General features: G+C 35.0%; 2 protein-coding genes across 3 annotated transcripts; one reads left to right on the forward strand and one right to left on the reverse strand.

The window, feature by feature from the left end:
* The first annotated feature begins 606 nt into the window (after positions 1 to 606).
* Positions 607 to 5306, forward strand: LOC121987372 (small GTPase LIP1-like). 2 transcript variants are annotated; one of them, XM_042541203.1, is made up of 7 exons: positions 607 to 1069; positions 2107 to 2198; positions 2283 to 2424; positions 3599 to 3900; positions 4493 to 4546; positions 4623 to 4753; positions 4928 to 5306. In XM_042541203.1, the coding sequence occupies exons 1-7, from the start codon at positions 973 to 975 to the stop codon at positions 5100 to 5102; spliced, it is 993 nt and encodes a 330-aa protein (XP_042397137.1). In that variant the 5' UTR covers positions 607 to 972; the 3' UTR covers positions 5103 to 5306. The 2 variants fall into 2 exon arrangements, with proteins under 2 accessions (XP_042397137.1, XP_042397134.1); XM_042541200.1 differs by having other exon boundaries at positions 608 to 1069; positions 4922 to 5306.
* Positions 5307 to 5442: 136 nt separating this feature from the next.
* On the reverse strand, positions 5443 to 10176 carry LOC121987361 (probable choline kinase 2). Its single transcript, XM_042541197.1, has 9 exons — positions 9986 to 10176; positions 9793 to 9828; positions 9313 to 9697; positions 6877 to 6998; positions 6603 to 6798; positions 6100 to 6217; positions 5971 to 6018; positions 5752 to 5852; positions 5443 to 5662 (listed from the first exon to the last, which is right to left on the reverse strand). The coding sequence occupies exons 1-9, from the start codon at positions 10153 to 10155 to the stop codon at positions 5564 to 5566; spliced, it is 1275 nt and encodes a 424-aa protein (XP_042397131.1). The 5' UTR covers positions 10156 to 10176; the 3' UTR covers positions 5443 to 5563.
* Between the last annotated feature and the right edge of the window lie 3920 nt (positions 10177 to 14096).

Genomic DNA, 14096 nt, shown 5'->3' on the forward strand with positions numbered 1-14096 from the left:
TAATTTAATGAATTATTTTAACTAATTAATTAATTTAATTATATATATTTTGAACCAACGTGAGCACAAATCCTATCCCTTGATCATCACCTTTTAAAATAACCACTAAGGGGTACCTCGAGACCCCAAATCTCTTAATCTATAAAAAAAAAAAAAAATACATTAAAAAATAAACCACTTATAATTATAGTCGGATTGTGACAATGATCTAATCATAATTGATTGTAATTCTTTCCTAGATTCATCGTCCTCTTATATTATAATTTGAGTTGGGATGATTGACTGGAGGTCGTCCCCGCTCAATGTTAAGCTGTCTAATTATTTATTTATTACAGGTGGATTTTGACTCTATGTTCTGCCTCAAATTATAATTTAAGAGGACGATAAAATTAGGAAGGGATGATAATTAATTAGGACTAAATTTTAATCACAATCATGAACTGATAATAATAATGATAACTTATCTATTAGTTTATTATTATTATTATTATTATTTACAATAGAATATGCCCGTGCCTCGACTTCCTAATAAAATGCCACGGAGGCCCAGCCCATCTCACACCTATGCGTGTTCTTGCACCGTCTCTGTTTTTACTCGCGTGAGTGGAAAACCAAATGAATGAAATGGATCAAAAGAAAAAAAAATAATAATAATCAGGAAAAATTAAGCCAAATATCTCTCAAACTCACGATTGCTTTAGCTCTCGGGCTCTCCATCGTCATGCCTTTTTGATCCTAGAAGGTGCGTACGGTTGCATTTCCTGCTGGATCGCGATCGAACGCCGATGCTTTTCTCGTTGTGATTTTGAGTCTTTTAATTTGTTGGCGTTCCTGGATGATGATGCTCAATTTGGCGAGGTGACGTTGCAACCGGTCCTCTCCGTCTTCGATCTGCAGGAAGTCGATCTTGATTCTGCTTGCCCCTAGCTGAGGAGGTGTTTATTCTGATCCAAGGATCTGTGCGCAACTACCATGTTTTGGAGGCAGAGGGAGAGGGAGAACAGTAGCTGGGAGTACAACAGCGGCCCTCCTCTTGGGCAGGTCCGTGTTCTTGTAGTTGGCGATTCAGGTACTTCATTTCTGAAACAGATCCCCTCCTGTAGATGGTCTTTTTACCATTTTATACCAATTTGCTAATGGTGATTGAAGAAATAAACATTATGCGGTAGTTGTTTTCGTATGTTTTCTTCTTTGCTCTTTTTTCCGAGTCTTTAAGACTTTTAGTCATTAACTCTTTTTAGAGCGAATGGTTTTGAGATAAACGATTAGATTTCTTCCCTTATTTGTCAATGTATATTCCAATTCATTGTTTGTTTTCTCTAGATATTTTTTGTATTGTTATGATTTGAGCCGAATACTATTGGTATGACATTAAGGTTAATGACCTAAATGAACCCCATCTGCTGTGTATATATGCATTTGTAGACCAACTTTTCGAAATTAAAAAGTGGTGATTCATCTCAAGAAGTTTGTGAAACTGATCTGACAAGATATGGTTGCTAGCTTTTGCTGACAAGGTATCATGGCCTAATAAATACTTGACTTATCAAAAATTAAGATTCACTTTGGTATGCATTTCAGTAAAGTACAAAAATAACCCAATCAGAGGCTTTTTAGATAACTAATTATTTCCTTTTCTGGATGAATCTAGTTGTTATAAGAACTGAAACATTCTTTTAGAATCATCATGAGTTCAGTAAGATTGTAATTCTAAGCTTCATTATTGGGAATTGTTTCAAATGCCCAATGATTAGGAGAAACACGCCATTCATTTTTGTTAATGACTTGAAGCCTGATCAGTTTCTTTTTCTTTATTTAGTTTTTCAAATGATTTCGAAAACCTTGCATTGCAAATTAATGTATATATCTTCATGCACTTATACAAGTCGTGTCTATGAATTGCAATTATGTCTGGGTACCTGTTGTAGTTAACCACGTAAGTGTGAACTTCAATCCTGTGGTAGACTGCTATATATATATATATATATATATTCATGCACTTATACCATAACCTTTTAACTTTTAGGAGTTTTGCATGTGGAGTGTGGTTATTATGGATAGTTCTTGTTGTTAACCACTTGAGTGTGATATTCAATCTTGTGTTAGGCGTTGGAAAGACATCCCTAGTACACCTAATCTTGAAAGGTGCTTCAATTTCTCGACCTTCTCAAACAGTTGGTTGTACAGTTGGTATCAAGGTAACTCATTGTTTAAGCTCTGTTTCTCTTAGGGTATGTTGTTTCTGTCATTGTTTGCTTATAAATCTAGTGTTATCTTACCAGCATATTTCATATGGAAGTGCTAGTAGTTCCTCCAATAGCTTAAATGTGGATTCACAAAGAGATTTTTTTATCGAGCTGTGGGATGTCTCAGGGCATGAACGCTACAAGGATTGTCGATCTCTTTTCTATAGAGAAATTAATGGTACTTATGCCTTTTCATTTAGTTTATCTAGTACTGAATTTCACTTTTGACATCATTGACTTCATGAGAGAAATATCTGTGTGAATGACACGAATGGAATGGTTGGCAGCATGTTAATTCTGGTAGAGTGGTGATTTAATGAAAGAATTTCTTATAAATGCTTGGTGCTTCTTTGCCATGTTTCCATACAAAATGCACAAGTAGTCAAACATTTAAGGGATAGGGATTTCTTCGCATTCCATTAATGGTTATAGGTTGATATATGAACACAATTGTTCAGATCACAGTTTGATGGTGATAATGATTAGTCTGTATTTGAACATTGAATGATTGTACTTCGATCTGTTGTATGTTCAGATAATTAAAGTTGAAATAACTAGCAGATTTAGTTCATTGTCTTTACAATTGGTTTAAACTTTAAAGTACATAGCTTTAGGTATTCTAGTGGAACAAAAATTGACCTAGGTGAGTATTTCATAGGGGGCAACCTGGGAATTTGCTAATATCATATTACCAATTTACAAGCTGATGGCATAGGATGTTAAATAAGAAATATACTTTGATTGCCTGTAGGCACATATCTACCACAAGTTTGTGGGATTTTTTTTTCTAGGACCTTTAGTACCTATCTTCTACGATGTATGCTTTATTTTAGTTATTCAGATTCTTTAACTCTTGTAAGATGGAACATACATGATACTGGAATCAGGACTTGCATTCTTTTCATCTATCATATATTATTATTTTTCAGACAAAAACTTCTTTAGCGTCATAATACATACATTTGGCCCAAAATCTCATTAAATCCGTCATGAATATAAAAAAAGAAAAGCTATTTGAATCGCTGATGACTTGAAAATAATAATTTAATTAGTATCCAACTGATATTTCAGTAACTTTGACAGTTTATTTTTCTGGAAAATCTCCTATTGTAGAAAGCAAATTTTTTGAACCACCAATATATTAATTAAAACTTACTTGATCATGACAGACTATCTGACAAATTTCTGTCATTAATGTTTAATATTACATAATATATAATAGTAAATAGTAATAAAGGTAACTCATAGTTTCATGTAAGATGCCGCATCTTTTATGTTGTTTGAATTAACTTGCTCTATGATTTACTGAGAATCCATGAAAGAAGACAATTTTTACTTAATTTCCTTCGTAGGCGTTATATTTGTTCATGATCTCTCCCAAAGGAGGACAAAGACCAATTTGCAAAAGTGGGCTGCCGAGATTGCAGCAAATGGTACATTTTCAGCTCCAGGATCTGGTGGTCCTGGAGGACTTCCTGTTCCTTATCTTGTTATTGCTAACAAGAACGACATTGTTGCCAAAGAGAGAATGAGGGCGAGTGGTGGCAATCTTGTTGATGTTGCTCGTCATTGGGTTGAGAAGCAAGGGTTTCTCCCTCCTAGTGAAGAACTTCCATTGACTGATAGCTTTCCTGGAATTTCTGGCCTCTTAACAGTAAGAAAAGTATCTCAGAATCCTTGCAATAATTCAATACTCCATGAGAATTTTAGGCTTCCTTTCTAGTTTTGATCATTGTAATTAGTTTTATTACGGAGTTGGTTCACTGTGAATCAAAGTTATAATGCACCAAGTCATTAACCTTCACGAACTCCATGTGCACTATTTCAAGGTCTTACTCACTTGAAATACATATCAAATCTAATTTAAACTCTTTGTCAAACATATAAAAATAACTAAGCCAAACCTGACCAATTGGAAGTTACATGAAAACACAATACCAGTTGTTGATGCGAAAAGCAATCACTCGAAGGCTTTCAATCTTGAACTAGGAAGTTACATCTCTAGTATTTCATTGAAAGTATCGTAAATAGTTTAGACCTTATACTGGCGAAAGTATTCCTCTCCGAACATTTATCTTCAAATGTCACTGTGAAGAATACTCAATTTCTTTCACTAATTCTAGTGTTTTAAAAAAAAATTAATATGTGCTCTTCTATTGTTGTTTGTGAGAAATAAGGGAATTCAACTGTTTAGTCTGCATTTTAACTATATGGAACAACTATTCTAATTGTATTCACATCCGCAGGCTGCTAAAGAAGCCAGATATGATAAGGAAGCTGTTATTAAGTTCTTTCGTGTGGTTTGTATTGTTCTGTTGATTTTGGTGGCTATTTCATTCCAATTGATTATTGATTATTAGATCATGTTGGTCTCAGTTGATTAGGAGAAGATATTTCTCTGATGAACCACCAGCTCCTACTCCTTGGTCCATAAACCCCTTGCAGAACTCCCTTCTACAAACATTCAATAACTCAAGTGATGATGATCAATTTCACAGAAGATTGAGGTATATTTCCTAGATTAAGAATACTAGGACTGCAGGATTGTTAAATGAATACACAAAAGTAAAGGGTTCCTTTCATTTGCCGCCATCTTAGGCTAATCTAGAAATTTTATTTTCTGCATATACCCATCAATTTGTAATCATGGGATTAATGCATTTCTTTTCTATCAGTTTTAGCACTGATGATATCAAGTACAATGTACCACCACTTCCGCTGCTGAACATCGCACCGGCCATATATCCACAGCAGCCTGTCTCAGGGCCTGAGAACTACAATTTACACAGATTTTCAGCCTCTAGCTCGCCTCAAACTAGCAGCACAAAGTCATATAAACCCGATATCATTTTTTGATTCAAGTTTTACTTAGTTCGTAAATTGTTCATGTGTGATTACGAGTCCAAGTGTATACCGAATTCTTTTACAACCATTCTTTGTGGTGACTGTTAATTCTTTGTCAATAAGAGAAGGATTACGGACAGTTTATTTGTAATAAAGGACTCGTGACTCATGTTGCTATGAGCTACTTAGTGATCAACTTTCTTTGTTTTCCTCCTTGACTGAATTTTCAGGATATTTGAATGCCTCTGCTGCTGATACTCGAGGAAGCCACTTTAATATGGTCATTATTGAAAGGCGAAGTATAAATAAGATAGTTTAGTATTATTTTCTTTACTCAGTATTATTTCTTCACTTGCACAAACTAAATTAAACTCTAATCATAGAAGAGATAGGTTTCCTTTTGCGGCATTTGCAGTTTTCATAACATTTGCCTATATCACATGGCAGAATAGGTAGATTATATAAGAAACAATTCAGTTGGATCCTAATACTTCAGGTTTCACCAACCAATATTGCTGAAATCTCTGCCTTGCGTATTCCTTGTACTCGAAGTCGATTTCGTTAAGGCGTTCCTATAGGTGAAAGGAATGAGCATTAATCAACTTGGCAATGGTATTGAATAAAGAGATTGTAGAAGGTAAACAGAAGACAGCAAGCCTACGGATATAATCCCCCAGAGGCCCCAAAGAAGATGACTGGCAAGAGCATATTTCTCGATAAGCTGCAGCATTGTCTCGACTTCAGCCTCAATCAACTTGTCACCTGGAATTGTGATAATTGAACAAAGAGAAGAAAAAAAAGGTATTTAATCCATGCTTCAGTCATGGTGCTTCTGACTCCACTAGGGTGAGAATGTTTGTCATGATATCCTATATATTACCTGAAGAAGTTAGATATGTCTGAACAAATCTTTTTCGCTCCTCAACATCTGTTTTACAAGAAAGAATATCATGGGTATAAACCTCAATAATAAGACTATATGGAAACATATATCACAACAATCAGCAACCTGGGTACTTGTTGAAATCCAAAATGTGAGGTGTTTGTGTATGGTAATCAGCAGCCATCTCACAGAAATGATTGGCAAGATCATATGCGACAGGGTTAAAACTTGCATATTCGTAGTCCTACAACAAAAAGGAAAGACGGGAATTAGAAAGCAAAATTTTGCATGCTTAGAAATGCTCGACAGAAAAGAAGAGTAAGTAGGGAGATTGAATCAAAATGCCAAGAGATCTGAGCTAATCACAAAAGCCAAGACATACTGGACAAGAGAACCAAGAAACAAGATCTCATCTCCACATTAAACAGAAGACTTCTTAAGTTATTTTTAATTGCAAGGTTAGTAAGAGTGTAAGATAATGATAACACCAAAAAAAATAAAATCTAATAACTGGGCTGGATACCCTTCCATAAACAGCTCAGTAGAAGTCTGAGGAAAATGACAAGTTTAGCAGAGACCAAACAATAATAGGTATCATCTCAAAAAATAAGGCCACAAAGATAACTTACAATGATTGTCATTTGTTTGAACTCTTCATCCATCATGATATTGCCATATTGGAGATCATTATGGCAAAACCCAATACTTTGATCTTCTGCAGACAGTATCTTTTCCAACATCTTTATCTCATCAGCAAGTTTATCCAACTGAAATTCTTTAATTTCTTCAGGTGAGCACAATCTGATAGCTCCTTTAAGCCAATTTCTGACAATAAAATATGAGCTACACTCTAGCTTCAAAACCACCAAATAACTTGACATTACCCAAACAACTACGATTTACCTTAATCTTTCCCATAAGGAGACTTTCCTTGGACCAGGCATGCTGAGATCATGGAACTCCTTTAATTTTGAGGCTATCAGAGAAGACACATTGGGGTCCCGAAGGTCAGCTGCAGAAAGTGTCTGAATACAAAAAAATGGACATATGCAAATTATGTATAAACTGAAACTTATCTATTAAAAAAATTAACCATGTATGAAGAAGATATTCTTCAGTTTCTTATTCTTTTTTTTTAAAAAAAACAATTAACAGGTTTCTTTACTGAATTCTGAGATGACAATGTTACTTTTTAAAAAATATGGTTTTCCTTGTGTGCAGTAAAGCTATATTTCTTATCATCACTATACTCAGACAATTAATCCAGAGGGGTTCCAATCTATAAAGTTGACAAGATATAAATAGTCAAAAATTTGCAAGACAAGGAATTTCTTGAACTATGGAAATTGTGTATCACAGTATAGCTGAGGATAATATATGTTAGAGCCTTGCATAGAGTCCAATGGGGATGAAAATATTCATGTACCCGCCCCCAGATAGTTGGGATGAGGATGATGATGTTGATACATGAGAAGTAACATGAATAAGCAAAACAAAGCAAAGCATGTTGCAAAAAATTGACTTTACTATTATTCGACAATTGGTCCACTGACCGAATGTCTCAGAAACTTATGTCCCATGATGCATTTAAAAAACAGTGAAAAATCAATCAAAGGTTGCAGCACACCTTGCATACAAACTAAGTTGTATTCTTGTACATCTACTTGGATGTATACATTAAGAACAGATCAGTCAGATAGTTTCTAATTAGAAAAAAAAAAAACTGGAAATGACAGTGAGGCTAAAACACCTCACTAGAGAAGAATACAGATAAAGTTGAATCTGGTGCTCTTATAAACCAAGGAAAGTCTACATTCATCAAAATTACAGAAGAAAATCAAAATGATCTGCTACATTATATGAGGATTTTTTCTTAAGAAAAGGAACCTAAAATTAAAGATGAATTTCCAACCATAAAGACTTCTAATGCTCTAGCAACTTTTTTATTTTAATCTTGAACAGAAATCCAAGACAATTAGATTGCCAAAACAAAAACATACCGCCAGAGAATCAATCCATGTAACAATGAATCTGTTGGAATTGGAATGTGTACTATGGAGGACAAGTTCCAGAAAATTGAATATCTATGTTGTGGAATCATGCTTCACAATATTTCTTGAACAGGCAAATCATTAGCACTAGTGGTGTTATTCACCAAGTATTTCCTACTTTCATTACCTTTCTTCTTAAATGATTTACTTCCTATTAAAAAACTTCAGTGCTTAGATGTTACTTTGGACATCTTGCTTTGCACCTTATGCTTTATTCTGTTCCTATCTACTGGAAGCATAAAACTTATAGCATGATTTCAGTTCTACAAATTGTAGAAAAAAAGGAGTAAATTTAAGTTTATTACTCATAAAAACCAAGTAATAAAAAATGATTTAGTTAATTTAAATATTAATTGTGATATTGTCGTCAATAGAGCCCAATGGAGGGCACCGGGTGCACCATTGGAATATTGATGATCTGGCTGTCTTAATCATGTATCTAGTAGCTGAATGAGATTAAAGCAATGGTGGTGAATTTATTGTGATAGTTGGCTGAGATTCTATCTCTCTTTAAATTGAAAAATATGTTACCTTCAAGCTGTAAAGGCTGGTTATCTGAAATTATGTCCCTTAATTATGTGTTAGGGCCCATGGTATATACCACTAATGAATCATTTTAAGGATGTTCTTTTACATTTTGACTCAGGTCCCTACTTTTCCTTCTTTAGCTCTCTATGGCCTTAATCTTGGCATTGCATACAAAAATTTAGTATCCTCCTGTTGAAACAAGTTATATTTTCTTTAGTAAAACTAAAGGACCAATGTGAGCTAGGAACAGATAAATAGATGCATGTAGAAGATACAAGTATGCATAGCTATAGTATGCTGGGAAACAGAATTCATAGAAGCTGGAAGAAGGAATCAAGAATCATGCTTTAAATAACGAACCAGATGCCTCAACGACATCACAAGGAACAATTTCATAAAGAAATTCCATCTGATTGAACAATAATCAGCAGTTCGTGGTTGTCATCATCATCAACCTTTGTTGGTCACGATTATTTGAGGTTGGATAAGAACTATAACAAGTATACTCAAAAAAATTTACAGGTAAAAATCGCATTTTACTTGGAAACCGTGCAAGAGAATACGAACGTCTAATGGACATTAATGCAAAAGGATTGAAAACATCACAAACTATGTCCGAATTATAATACGGATTCTCAAACTTTGATGCCACCAGGAAATGCATAAAGCATCAATCAAAATATTTTTTGATTTTTCATATATTAATTAGCAAAAACGGTAATCATTAAAGGGGGGATTTTTAAGAGCATGAAGCACATACGCGAGCGTTGATGAATTCTTCGACCCGGCCGTTTGCAAAACGCCCAAGGAGCAACGGTCCCTGCCCGTGCCGCGACATGCACTCGAACGTCCGGATCTCGCCCTCACGATCAAAGAAGGCGTCCACCCCCTCACCGTAAATCCGAACCAGCACTTTCTGCGAGACGCCGTCCTTGGACATGGTTGGCCAGTTGACCTGGTACACCGCGTTCGTCATCGCACCCTCGAGTTGCACCACCTCCAACGCCCGGGAATCCGCGACGTTGCTCCATTTCGAAGCCAACTCGTACAGGATCTTCTTTGCCTCCTTAGGGATCCTCTCGGCTCCCCCGGTGAGTTCCGATACCTCAGCTACTCCCATCTTTGAGAAGTCACCACAACAAAAACTAGAGAAAAGGAAAACAAACAAACAATCGTACTTAGTGCGCTAATTCTAACGCAAAAGGATCAAACTTGGCAAGGAAAATTGATCCAAAGGTACCTTAAAGATGGAATATTTATGGGCGTGACAGGAACCCTAAATCAGAGAAGACCAAAAAGAAGGATTTTTAGCTGTTATAAAAACAAGAAGAAACAAACACCCTAAGATAGCCGGGCAGCGGATAAGATCAGAGAAGGAAATGCTAAAAAGAACGGCTGTGCGACAAAAGAGGAAGGAATCAACCGAAGCATACAAGTTAGAAGAGTCCTCGTGGGCACCAACAAATACGCGCTGTAGTGCAATGCGCGCATGAGGCGACGCGCCCCTCCGACAAGGGCGGAATCGCCGGCGTGGCAGCGGCGAACCCGCGCGCATTACAAACAGAGAGCATGGACGAAGGACTGGTGCTGTCTTGGCGAGCATGGTCAAAGTCAATGCTTGTCTTGGTGCTTGCTTCTGTATTTATCTATCTAGAAAAAACCGGTCGGCAGTTCCGGTTTAGAGCTCAATTTGATCTGATTTTGACCGGTTCGGCTCGATATTATTGCCGAATTTGGTCAAACTGAGCGGAAATCGGTCGGATCACGATGTTCAGATGGCTTACATTTTACATTGAGAAAATTATAGTTAAATATTTTCGTTTCCCCCCTTGAGAATTGATAAATTACATCTTACTTCTTAATCGTCGCCGAAGTATATCAAATTAGTCCTGAGTGTAGGTGTTGGTTGTCACTGAAGTTCGCCTCTATTGGTTCTTTGTTTGGAATTTACAATTTCGTCCCTTGTAGCTGTTGGACAATTGATTACTGGAGAAATTTGGAGAAAAATACTAAATTAAAATTATATAAAATTAATTCTAACCTATCTATTGAGATGATTTGAGCGGATAATTTTAGACGGTCAACGGGGCTGGTTCTGCCAAGTTTCTAGTGATCCGAGTTACGGAATTGATGCGGTACGTAGTAGAATTCGGAGTTGATCGCCGAGTTGGTAATAGAATTCACTGACAAAGATATTGAGGCCTGCGTTCAACATAATTTTCTTGAAACAGATTCACCCCACCTCTGGTTGTGCTTCGAGATTTTCTCGGATCGTCTGTTCTCAGGATACAACGACAAAACCACGCACGCAACCAAACACTTGTTGTTCATGGCGAACTGAGAATGCACCTGAATGCTATCATGAATAGTTCAGCTGAACGAATGCACTACTGAGAGAATTTTGTGGGAGAACATGGGTGGACAAAGATTCGCTTCCTACTCTTCTTCTCGCTTTCTCTTTCGCTTATCTTCAATTACTCTCTATCATTTACTCAAGATCCAGTCTCCTTAATTATATAGAAGTCCTCAACTTGTCTGAAATGAATAACTAAATTATGGCCATTTAATGCTGGGTTTAATGTCACCATTACTGAATTTAATGTTTTCATTAATGTCGAGACGTTACAGAATCATTATTAATGAGTTTAATATCGTCATTAATGCCGAGATGAAGTCACCATTAATGAGTTTAATGTCGTCATTAATATTGAGACATTACGGAATCGCTATTAATTTCATATTAATGCTGCCGTTACCTTTTTAACAGGTAGAAAAAAGAGATTCGGTGGTAAAACGTTAGTTTATTCACTTGGACAAATCTTGTCTCAACCGGTTCGGCATTTGATGTTCATAGGTTGTGCTCGCACATGAGTTAACCTTAGTTCAATACAATTTGGGTCCTGGATTTACACCATCCTTATGCATCCATGCTGAGAGAGTCTCTCTCTATGTATATATTTACAACATCAATACATATGTCATAATTTAAACTAACAATAAAACCAAGAGACTTCTAATATAAAACTAATAATTCATACATAATAAAATTTCTTTATCTCCACCTCTTTATTTTATTCATGTTTCTAACCGTGGCTTCAAATATCCCCATGGAAACTTGAAGGTTAATGGACAAGATCGATGATGAAGACGAAGACAACAATCTCAAGATGACAACCATATCTTGTGTTGATAAAATCGAGTTCTAAGTGCTCGTGTGTAAATAAAATTTTTTAATGTGTTTGAATAAATGGCTTAAGTTAGAATTGCATATATTACTACTTTGTATGCACTAAAGTAGCATAGATTTACTATTGGAGCAACCGTATGTACCAACTGTGTCAATCGATGGGAGTCTGGATTTACTAGATTGTACTACATGGATGATTTAGTGGGATCAAGTTGGTTCAATGACTTGAATGCCTAATATGAGATGGACTAAGAGGTAAGATATGAAGCACGGTATGAGATAGCTAAAGGATAAACAATTTTAGCAAGATGAACTCTAGGACGAGGAGGAGCATGAGTAATTGATGAGTCAAGAAGATTTGATGACTTGAAACAAGGAGAGCTCTATAAGTGACCTAGTAAAGTATGGATGTATTTCCAAGGACTGAAGACTTGACATGAAAGTGAACTACAAAGTAATTTGGTAGAAGGTTGGTTAAATAAGCGACTTAGCAAAGGATGACAAGTGAAATAAGTTTGGACGACTTCCAATGGAGGAGGACTCTTAAGCAATGCATAACTATGACAAAGGAAGACCTAAAAGATGATGAGATTTAGATGACTTAAAATCTAGATTAGCGTATTTAGGCAGCATCATTGAGCGCTGCCTTGTTTGAGTTATGGCGCCGTCGACTAAGGAACAATAGGTTCCTAATAATCTATGAAGTTGATTACATCGAAGCTTATTTGAGTCAACTAAACATGGCATCTGTTGGTGACTCAACTAAAAATAGTCATTGATAGATAAGACTTTCAATGTTTATATTTCAGTCAGTTAAAGTAAAGTTGAGTCGATTGGATTAAGATAGAATAATTATATGAAGTTTATCGAGCTCAATTTAAATGCTATGAAACATGGGACAAGAGAAACTCAACAATGCTCACAATCCTTTGAATACTCTTTATTTTTATCGTTGCAGTTCACTTGTGCTCTCTAAGAAATCCCAAAAGCTTAACATATGATTTTCAAACTCTTATGAGGCTCTCTCTACAATTTCCCTTTTTATATAAATCCTTTATGGTAGATGTCCCAACACGAAATTGACTCATGAATCTTCGTGTTTTTTTTTTATCTTCATTAAATCAGAATTATTTTATTTCCTTGATTAGTATTATTTTTACCTCTCTCTATTATCCGCACCTTCCGCTCTAAATAAATTAATCTCTTCTACCAATCAAATTTACTTGTTTATTGCATATTTTTACCGTCCCGACTTATTTTCTTTAATTTTATATGAATAAAAGATAAATAAAAAACCTGCAATATTTAAAAAAGGGTTCAAATGAGCCAACATGAATAGGTTGGTTTGTTTATTAATTCGGTAAATTACTAAACTATGCCGTTGAAGTTTTACCGTCTCGACTTATTCAAGTTTCAAAATGACGAAACCACATATCCAATACCGTTTTCTTTAATTACTATAACAATCGATTGAGATTATGTTCATCCGCATGATTATATCTTGAATCGATTGATATAATGTAATAATTGATTAAAAAAATCATTTTGTGTTTAAAGGATCATTACTCTTAATGTAGTTATTAAATTGATTCCGAGCTCTCTAGGTCCATTAGTTGATTTTAGCTGAAATCGATTGATGGATTTAGAGAATTTAAAATAATATGAAACTATACTCTATGTGTTTGTCTAGTTCTCCTGATTATATTTATATTCTTAAACATAAATTTGACACATTATATTGAGAGCAGTTATTTTTTAAACACAAATTGAATTTTTTAATCGATTCATGTTTAAAAAATTGTTGCTCTCAATATGGTATATCACAATGATGTTTTAAGGTATGAATATAATCAGGAGAACTAGATAAGCACATAAAATATAATTTCATGTCATTCTAAGCTCTTTAGATCCATCAACCAATTTTGATCAACTTCAATTAAAAATTACTGATGGACCTAAAAAGATTGAAATGCCATGAAATTAGATCTTATGTCCTCGTTTAATTCTTTTGATTATTCATGCTCTCAAACATCATTGAGATACACCATATTGAAAGTAACAATTTTTTGAACACGAATCGATTAAAAAACTCGATTTGTGTTCAAAAAATTATTATTCTTAATATATTATGTCAAATTGATATTTGAGGACATAAATATAATTAAGAGAACTAGATGTACACATATGACATGATTCTATATCCTTTTAAACTCTCTAGGTCCATTAGTATATTTCAACCAAAATCGACTGATAAATCTAGAAAGTTTGAAATGTCATGAAACCAGATCTTATATGTTCATCTAGTTCTCCTAATTATATTTATACCCTCAAATATTAATTTAACACATTATATTTAT

This window comes from Zingiber officinale, chromosome 1B (genome assembly GCF_018446385.1).
Source record: "Zingiber officinale cultivar Zhangliang chromosome 1B, Zo_v1.1, whole genome shotgun sequence".
Lineage (NCBI taxonomy): Eukaryota > Viridiplantae > Streptophyta > Magnoliopsida > Zingiberales > Zingiberaceae > Zingiber > Zingiber officinale.